The 9,782-nt window shown below is 35.2% G+C and overlaps 2 protein-coding genes across 2 annotated transcripts; one reads left to right on the top strand and one right to left on the bottom strand.

Moving 5' to 3' along the window:
* The first annotated feature begins 450 nt into the window (after positions 1-450).
* Positions 451-5,712, top strand: LOC147848523 (cathepsin B-like protease 3). Its single transcript, XM_087338372.1, has 11 exons — positions 451-588; positions 707-778; positions 2,305-2,385; positions 2,826-2,976; positions 3,187-3,191; positions 3,288-3,362; positions 3,499-3,624; positions 3,868-4,083; positions 4,180-4,293; positions 4,452-4,487; positions 5,366-5,712. The coding sequence occupies exons 1-11, from the start codon at positions 451-453 to the stop codon at positions 5,468-5,470; spliced, it is 1,119 nt and encodes a 372-aa protein (XP_087194498.1). The 3' UTR covers positions 5,471-5,712.
* Positions 5,713-7,246: 1,534 nt separating this feature from the next.
* LOC147848522 (calmodulin-like) lies at positions 7,247-9,343 on the bottom strand. The gene is made up of 4 exons (XM_087338371.1): positions 9,193-9,343; positions 8,399-8,556; positions 8,022-8,102; positions 7,247-7,568 (listed from the first exon to the last, which is right to left on the bottom strand). The coding sequence occupies exons 1-4, from the start codon at positions 9,266-9,268 to the stop codon at positions 7,434-7,436; spliced, it is 450 nt and encodes a 149-aa protein (XP_087194497.1). The 5' UTR covers positions 9,269-9,343; the 3' UTR covers positions 7,247-7,433.
* Between the last annotated feature and the right edge of the window lie 439 nt (positions 9,344-9,782).

The following is a 9,782-nucleotide window of genomic DNA, read 5'->3' as shown; positions in this document are numbered from 1 at the left end:
CCCCCTACATTCCAAAGTGGCATCTTGTGAATTAAGAGATATTGCATATATGGAGTATATAATAGTGAGGTGAGTAGAATTAGGTTTCGAACCCAAGACGTAGTGTAACAACTTACCAATAGGTATATTAAGCTAATAACCAGAAAAAGAGAGAGAGAAGGTGGCCCTCCTCAGCAGTGGGAATGGGGATTTTGGGATCATGGCGATGGCGATGGCGGCAGAACATTCTACTTCCTAAATTTGGCTCTGTCTCTGCCTCCCGTATTCTTCTCCCATTAAATCGGATTAATTCCTCTGATGATCACCACAGTCCCCCTTAAATTTCTCTATTATTATATCTTCTCCTTCACTCTCCTCCTGCCTCTTTGCCTCACCAGCACTTCATTTCTCCGCCTAAACAGAAGCAGCAGCAGCAGCAGCAATAATAATAGTGAAGTACTGTTAATAGTGATGATGATGATGAAGCACAGTAGATCTCAATCATCAACATCTCAGTACTTCCTCTACAATAACAAATGCTCCTGCTCCTGCTTCATGCTCGTCATCTCCATCGCTCTACTTCTAGTACCTCTTCTCTCCAATCATCAGGTGCCTGCCATTGCCTAATTCCTTTTAACTCACACTTCAAAAAAAGCACATACTTTATCGATACTCAATCTGCCTACTTCTTTTAATTTATCATGACTGTGTATGTATATATTGTTAGGCTGCTTTTGTTACAGTTTCTGCTACCTCAGATGTGGGTGAAGATATTCATGAAGGAAAGCTAATCTTACAGGTAACCAGCAGGCTAGACTAAACATTTTTTGCTTGTATACCTACTGCCTATGTACTTGTATGTATGTATGTATGTATGTACTAGTATACCTAGGTCCTGCATGCATGTATGATGTATGTATGTATGTATGCATGCATGCATGTATGTATGTATGTATGTATGTATGTACTAGTATACCTACATGTATGTATGTATGTGTGCATGATGTATGTATGCACGTATGTATGTATTAGTATACCTACATGTATGTATGCACGTATGTATGTATGTATGTACTAGTATACCTACATGTATGTATGTATGTTGTGCATGATGTATGTACGTACGTATGTATGCATGTATGTATTGAGTATGATCATGATGACACCAATGATATATTTCTACATCCATTGAGAGCCAAACATGATCCATGGGACTAATGTCGATCCTTAGAATTATCCCTTGTTGGGTTGTGGGGACTAGAGACGAGCATAGAGCATTCCTTGTGTGGTTGAAGATGGTTTGTCCTTCTTCGACATGATAGTCGTGGACGATTACCCCCTGTATCTATTGTCAGAGCACGTTGTTCGACATAGACAACACATTCAATTGTTGTTGTATAGGCAGTGGAGCAAAATCTAGTTCTCGCAATAAATTCCTTATCGGGTCTTAGAAACTATTCTCAAATTTACTCCCACAAACATTCTACTCAGCTCTAACCATACATTAGAGATGCAATTGTATGTACCCATTTTATTTATATTGGTTGGTGAAACCATAAGGAATTAACCATGTTTTCAAGAAGTACGATAAGATGGGTTTATTGGAAATTAATGGAGATTTGAAACTACCTATAATGTTATATCTTCTCTGAACATCATTTCCATAACACAAAGTTAACACCATGCCTGCATTGCATAGTTCAACTGGCACATGTTATCAACTTCATTGTGTTGGATCGTGCCAACATCCATTATCTAGTTACACACTTCGAGTAGGTTATCTAGGTATATCAACTTTGAGTACGTATTTGAAACTCTCACTACCTTCGCATCCTCTTCATGGTTCTCTTTTGGTTGTTAGACTTTCAAATTTGCTAGTGTCCATTGTCAATTACCACCATGACTTTAGTCTTCTTAGCCATGTTATTTGCTAGGGCACTAAGTTGTTCATAGAAAGTATGTGTGGTTACCAAAAGCTTTTTGCAATATATGTTGAGAAAATTGCCTTTACTTAGCAACATCAATTAGGTAAAATATGAAATGTCCACCAAATTTGGTTTGTGCTTGTGCTAACCTAAGGCTTCTTGGGCGAACTCTTCTAGAGCACATGTTATAGGACATCCTTGTTTCATTCCATTGGTTCTCACTAATTAACTCACTTGAAAGAAATATACAGGGAGGTCATAATTATGTATGTATAAAGTAAAGTTATAAACTTATATCCTTGTTCTCAAAATGGCGTTGATAGCTTATATATCTACATATGTAACCGTAATTTAAATTTTATTGCTTGGAGAGCGAAATTCTAATATGATGATCACACAGCCTTCGATTGTGGAGAAAGTGAATAATCATCCAAATGCCAATTGGAAAGCAGATCTCAATGCTCGATTTGCGAAATCTACTGTAAGTATCCGTGACATTGGAAAATCTTCGAATGTATATGTATATGTATGTTAAAGGTGTAGATATGTGTTTTTTGTATGTTTATATATGTATGGCAATGATGTGCATTGGAGATATATGTGTTTTTATATGTATTTGCATATGCATGTGCTTTTATATGTATATTAAGTGTACGTATTTACATATTTGCATGTATATTCATGCATTTGTGTGTATTTGTAATACACCTATATGCATGTGGTGTTGATATATGTGTTTTTTAAGCATGTATTTATGTTTTTGCATATGTGTTCATTCATATACCTATGTGTATGTGTATAATATGTATGTATGTATAGTTCGTGTGTGTGTGGCTTGTGCATTCATGAATGATGTGTGTGTTCATGTACTAAGAGTGTATATGTGTTACATCCATGATTTTGACACTGCATTTTATTTAGGTGGATGACTTCAAAAGAATGTTGGGATCATTTGTGGATCGTGAAGGAACAATGTTGTCAATGCGCATGCATCGTAGGGGTCTCAAACTTCCAATAAACTTCGATGCAAGGGATGCATGGCCTCAATGTTCTTCCCTCAGAACCATTCTAGGTTGGCATCATTTGCAAATTTATGTATTTTAAGATTCTAAAAATCAAGGGCAATTGTGTGTATAAGTTTGGTTAATTTATTCCACAATTTTGTCAGCTTTATTCATGAAGTGCTCTAAATCCCTTCCAAAGGATGTTCTAATTCTAATTATTGTCTACCAATGTTTTGACATACGTATTGGTGGCATTGTATGAAATTTTGGTGGTTTAGATCAGGTAACCAAGAATTTCTTACATAATTTAATCCCATTGCTAAATTTTTCATGTTCGTTACACACTTGATGATATTATTGATGTCTCACATATTTGTAGGGGCATTGTGGTTCTTGTTGGGCCTTTGGAGCTGTTGAATGCTTATCTGATCGCTTTTGCATTCATTTCAATGAAGTGAGAATAAACTCAACTTCGTTATTTTATTTTATTTCAATGAAATTGAGAGGAAATTCTTGGGTAATTTGCTAGTTTTTGTCCAAAGATTCCCTTGAATTGAGGGATTTACCATATCCTCGGTGCTCTTGTGTAGACGATCACTTTGTCCGAAAATGATTTGTTGTCTTGTTGTGGCTTTGAATGTGGCAATGGTTGCAATGGAGGAGATCCGTTACAAGCATGGCAATACTTTGTTCGAAGTGGTGTCGTGACAACAGAGGTACCAAATTTGAAAGAGATCACATTAGAGTTTAACAAGCATGTTGCCTTTTCACAGCTTTGCCACATTGGAGTAATGGGTATCATAGTGGAAGCATACGTTAAACTCTCAACATATAAGCTTAAGTAGGAGTTAATAACAATAGATTAAATGCACTAGAAATCTCAAACATATACATATATGTAGACATATTCATACGTGTGCATTTATTTTTCTCCTAACTTGGGATTGGTTATTTTGTAGTGTGCTCCATATTTTGATGCCGCGGGATGTCCTCACCCAGGATGTGATCCTCTCTATCCCACTCCACTGTGTGTGCACGAGTGTAAAGATAATGCTGATTATGAAACAAATAAATATTATGCATCAAGTGCATATATTGTTGGATCGGATCCATATGACATAATGGCAGAAGTCTATAACAATGGACCGGTGGAAGTGGCATTTGATGTATTTGAGGTGAAGTTTGCTTTTAGTTATGAAACATTACTCCATCTCATAATTTTAAACTCGTCTTTTTAATCATTTAATACATCATTTGTCTTGGAATACTAGGACTTTGCTCATTATAGCTCTGGTGTGTACCATTATCTATATGGAGACTACCTTGGTGGGCATGCTGTAAAACTCCTTGGGTGGGGTACTACAGATGATGGTATTGACTATTGGGTATGTGTTTTCATCCATATTTCAATTATTGAAAGTTACTGTTATGAGAACACTAACTTTGAAGAAATGAAATGTGACCTTTTTTGTGTTGAATTGTGAGTTGCATTTTGATTATTGAGAATACTAACTCTTTACATGTTCTTTTCTTTCTCCCATAGCTTTTGGCTAATTCGTGGAATAATGATTGGGGCCAGGTGAGGAGAACTTTTCATCATTAGCTTGGAAGCTTATAATATCGTTGTGAATATTAGTATATTCTATAAAGGATGCTTTAATGGAACGTGTGGAGGTTTTCTTAAAGCCTATATAATCTAACGTGCTTCCCAATATTTAGCTTATTAGATTGTACGAAAATATTGATTTATTAGATTAGGTAATCAAAAATTGCTTTTGAATAAAAGAAACCATTGGTGTATTAATAAATAACTCAATTGAGACATTTCACATTGGCTTATATGAAATTTGGTAGGTAGGGGTTATAGAGAGGGGTTGCCGAAGTCCTTTTCCACTCATTTAAAACCAAGGTCAACACCACTTCAATGAAGAGGTTACAAACCATTTTGAAAGCATGAGAGAACCTTGAATAAGAACTTTTCTATTACTCGTTTTACAAAGCCATGACTCAGTCATGGATGGACTTGGAAAATCGGGTTTTATATTTTGAGATCTCACTTTATTAATTAGTAGATTTGGATTCCAAACATACTTTTACATGGAAAAGGATTGAGGGATTATGCTCCACATCTTTGCATGTTTCTTTTGCAAACTCATTTGGGTCATCTCAACATGCATTTCAAAACAAAACAAAAATCCATCAAAATCTACCTATGTTGCTAAACCCTAAACCCTAAACAAAAATCCATCAAAATCTCAACGTTTCTAATAGTTTTAAGTATGTTGCTAAAGCATCTTAATGGTAATCATGCACTTTAGACACTAACTTATAATATTTAACACCCATGTAAGTAAAATGTTATAGCATGGTTACAAATAATTTTAAACTCTCCATTGATGTTAAAACTACCATTTGATTTGCTTTCTTGATGTTGCTTGTTTGAAATGTGTTATCTAGGATGGGTACTTCATGATCCAAAGAGGTGTGAATGAATGTGGCATTGAAAGCACTCCAGTTGCCGGCATGCCCGCTAGAAAGAGGAGCTTTTTGGATTTCATTTAGGATCTCTCTTCGAAGAACCAAGAGAGATGTGAATGAATGTGGCAAACACCCCTATTAACGCCTATCGAATAGGAGTCTTCTAAATTTGATTATCTTAAGCGACACTTTTATATCTTAACTTGTGACACTCATATAGGTGCTCGATTTATTGAATGTCTCTTTCTTCTGGTATCCTATAAACTTTTGATGCTTGGGGATTATGATTATGTAGAAGGTTTGCAATATACGTATAGCTTGGATGATTTTAATATCTTAACTTGTGACAATCATATAGGTGCTCGATTTATTGAATGTCTCTTTCTTTTGGTATCCTATAAACTTTTGATGCTTGGGGATTATGATTATGTAAAAACACTCAACCTTTCTGGAAACTTTATCAGTAAGTATATGTATAGCTTGGATGTTTTTATTGTTTGAAATTTGCTAGTTCAACAAAATTATATGAAATTATGTTCTTTTAGCATTTAGCACAATAGGCACACTTCTTTTCAGTCTTTGACATGGCTATTTTAGCATTTAGCACAATAGGCACTTTTTTAGTCTTTGACATGGCTCTTTAATAATTGACCACGCACACATTTTTTTAGTCTTCGACATGGCTCTTTAATGATCGACCACAAACTCAGCTTAATCTTTGGTATGCTTTGATAATCAACCATAAAATAAGTAATACTCAAACCATGATATAGCAAATTTCTTAAGCATCATATTAATATATGTTTTGACAATTCATGCATATCATATAAAGTTTATTATTATTATTTTAGTATGTAAGTACATCTACACAACCTCAACTTAATCTTTGGTATGCTTTGATAATCAACCATAAAATAAGTAATACTCAACCATGATATAGCAAATTTCTTAAGCATCATATTAATATATGTTTTGACAATTCATGCATATCATATAAAGTTTATTATTATTATTTTAGTATGTAAGTACATCTACACAACCTCAGCTTAATCTTTGGTATGCTTTCATAATCAACCATAAAATAAGTAATACTCAACCATGATATAGCAAATTTCTTAAGCATCATATTATATATACATGTTTCGACAATTCATGCATATCATATAATGTTTATTATTATTATTTTAGTAAGTACATCTACATCTCTTATAGTCCTAATGATGTCTTAAACAATTACATACCTTTGGTCTTCTAAGGTCCTAAAGATTGTCTAAATGATTGCTCCATATCTTTGATGTCTTAAACACAATGCACATCTTAGCCTTCTAATGTCCTAAAGTCTGAAAGATTGCTCCATATCTTAGGTTTAGGGGCTCGTTCTTCATCCTGCTAAGCCATTATTCACATTCAGTTTACATGATTTTCATAACATTTTAGTTCAGTTCACACTATTCATAACATTTTATGGAAGAAAAGTCACACAGTTACACAGAGCACCTAAAGTTCTTGGTTCACGTCATTACATATTGAAACATAACATATATGCGTTATGAGAAAAAACTGTTTATGCAGCACATTATTGCTCTTGACATAATAGATCAGAATTTCGAAAGTACCTATAGACTAATACAATTTGCACAGCATGTGGAATGCTCGACATAATAGATCAGAAATTTGGGGATGTACCTATAGACTAATATACGTACAAAAATTTAATTGGACACACTGTATGATCCAGACTTTTAGTCAATATAGATTCCAATACAAGAACAACCCAGTGATTAATAGGATAATTGGATCCATTTTCAAACCTGAACCATTATTAATAAAACTATATAAAGGTAAAACAAACAAATGCAAAAAAAAAAAAACTCACATATTTAACAATGCGCCCTGGTTACATTTGTATATATACAAATGCATCAGAAAGATTGCATTTATCTTTTTTGTTTCAGTGATGTGAAAAGTTATTGCTCTTAAAATTAGAAAACAAAAAAACACAATATGAAGGGAGGAAGCGAAATTTGAGAAAAATGATTTTTTTCTTTCACTTGCAAAGCATCATTCTCACAAACTCTTCATAATTCACTTGTCCGTCGCCATCTACATCTGCTTCACGAATCATTTCATTCACCTCTTCATCGGTCAATTTCTCCCCGAGATTGGTCATCACATGACGAAGCTACAAAAAAGCAAAAAACATTTTCATCCTTCCCTCTCTTTAAACCTTAAACCCTCCCTCCCTCTTTCTCTCTAGCACTATGAAAATACCTAAACTACCTTCTTTCGAAAGTTCTAAGACAGCCCATTTTCATGAAATAACCAAATTAGCTCTTTGAAATATCTTTCTTCTTATCTAGGATTTCCAACTGTTCTTCAGATACCCATATAACTATTTTTCTATATTCTAAACATACCCCTCATTTGTCACTCTGGCACAAATTCTATCATTTTCTAAGATTTCTAAATGTTCTTAAACTATCTCTAATGTCTTCAACATTCCCAGAATGCCCATAATTTTTAACTACTTTCAAGATCTACCTAGAATTCTCCACTCATTTATTACTCTCTCACCCTGCGTATCTCATGGGAATGGTGGGACTTCTAATTTTTCTGCTAAAAGTAGTAGCATTACCTCGGCAGCCGAAATGAAACCATTTTGGTCCTTATCAAACACTTTGAATGCCTCCCTGAGTTCTTCCTCAGAATCGGTATCCTTCAACAACATAATTTGCAAGATCAATAATGTATCATTGTACAAATGCAATGACACAAACAAATAAAATGCATATGGTTAGACTTTACTGCTTTTTCTTTACTAAACAAACGGGTCCTATAAATAAATCATGGACCAACAAAGATGTGACATTAAGCAAAAACGCATATACACAATCAACCACTGAAAAGACGCACATATTTCCAAATAAAGAGAATATATAAATAATGACCCAGCACATAGATCAAATCTGAATTATTCAATCATTTGGAGGAAATATTTGAGAACAAAATTACCTTCATCTTTCGAGCCATAAGGTTGAGAAACTCAGGGAAATCGATGGTTCCATTGCCATCGGCATCCACTTCATTAATCATTTCTTGTAACTCTGCTTCAGTAGGGTTTTGTCCCAGGGACCTCATCACAGTACCAAGCTCCTTAGTGGTAATATTTCCTGTTCAAAAATGGGGAGAAGTCAAATGTCCCGTTTAGCAGCAAAATTTCTCTCTAAGTCAGAGAAAAGCGCAAAGAAATATATGCATATGTTCAATTTTGAACAGTCTTTAAAATAAAATAAAAACAAACTCACAGTCTCTTTAGTGGTTATATTTTGTCTTCAAATTAACAAGAAAACAACAAAAGCAAAGAACGTATTTCTTTTCCTGTTTAAATACACACATATGCGTAAAGATCTGCAAGTTTTAGATTTTTAAACAGATTCTTGAAGATACTGCAGAAATGACACGGATTGAGGGTTTAAAATAAAGCTCCTAAACGAAAACCACCGCTTAGTGGTTTAAAATGACATAGATTATATCCTGCATACATACAATCTTCAGCTTTCTTATAGGTTTTTAGCATGTCGATAGGTCGACCGTACGTCTGCAAGATTTAAAGGACTAAAAGACCGTACGTCTGCAAGATTTGAAGGACTAAAAACAAAGATCCACCGCATCCTTATGCAACATATTTCGGTTTCCAACTGAGATATATCGAGCATAATTGTGCAAGATTTGGGGGTCTAGACAGAGAAAAGAGGAATGGAGCGAAAGAAAATAACGGAAGGGGGGAGGGAAGAGGAGAGAGTTACCATCTCCATCTTTGTCGAATAGGCTGAAAGCTTCTTTGAACTCGGCGATCTGCTCGCTGGTGAGCTGCTCGGCCATGGCGAGGAAAGGAAGGATATAAGGTAAAGAAAGGGCAGAAGAAGCAGAAGCAGAAGAATAGAGCAGATCAACGAAGAAGAAGAAGAAGAAGAAGAAGAAGAAGAGGAATGGGACAAAGAAACGACGAAACAGGGGAAGATGAAACAGGGGAGAGACAGAGAGAGAGAGAGAAGACTTTTGGGGTATGTTTGTGTGTGTATATATGTATAATGTATTTTCTGAAGAAGAATGGGTCAAAAAATAACTGAGGCACCCCTTACAAATCCAATGCCAAGCCAATCCAAAGTCCATATGCTCTATAATCTTTAATAATATGTATGTCCACAGCCAAATGTCCGATCGGGATGGGAGGCACGGAACTGTTCGCCCCAATGTCCGCCCAAACCTCGGATGCTTAATGAGACCACGGCAAAACCGATAGCTAGAGGTGTCAGTGCCGATAAACAAAAGCACGCAGGCCGATCAAGCATCTCATTGTTTGGGAACATAAACCTTGCTACGAGTCATTATAGAA

Source organism: Azolla caroliniana, unplaced genomic scaffold, assembly GCF_043228905.1.
Source record: "Azolla caroliniana isolate FFs.n. ecotype wild unplaced genomic scaffold, voAzoCaro1.0.p SCAF_331, whole genome shotgun sequence".
Taxonomy (NCBI): Eukaryota; Viridiplantae; Streptophyta; class Polypodiopsida; order Salviniales; family Salviniaceae; genus Azolla; species Azolla caroliniana.
The sequence above is the reverse complement of the archived record's forward strand: the minus strand, read 5'-3'. Positions and strand labels throughout refer to the sequence as shown.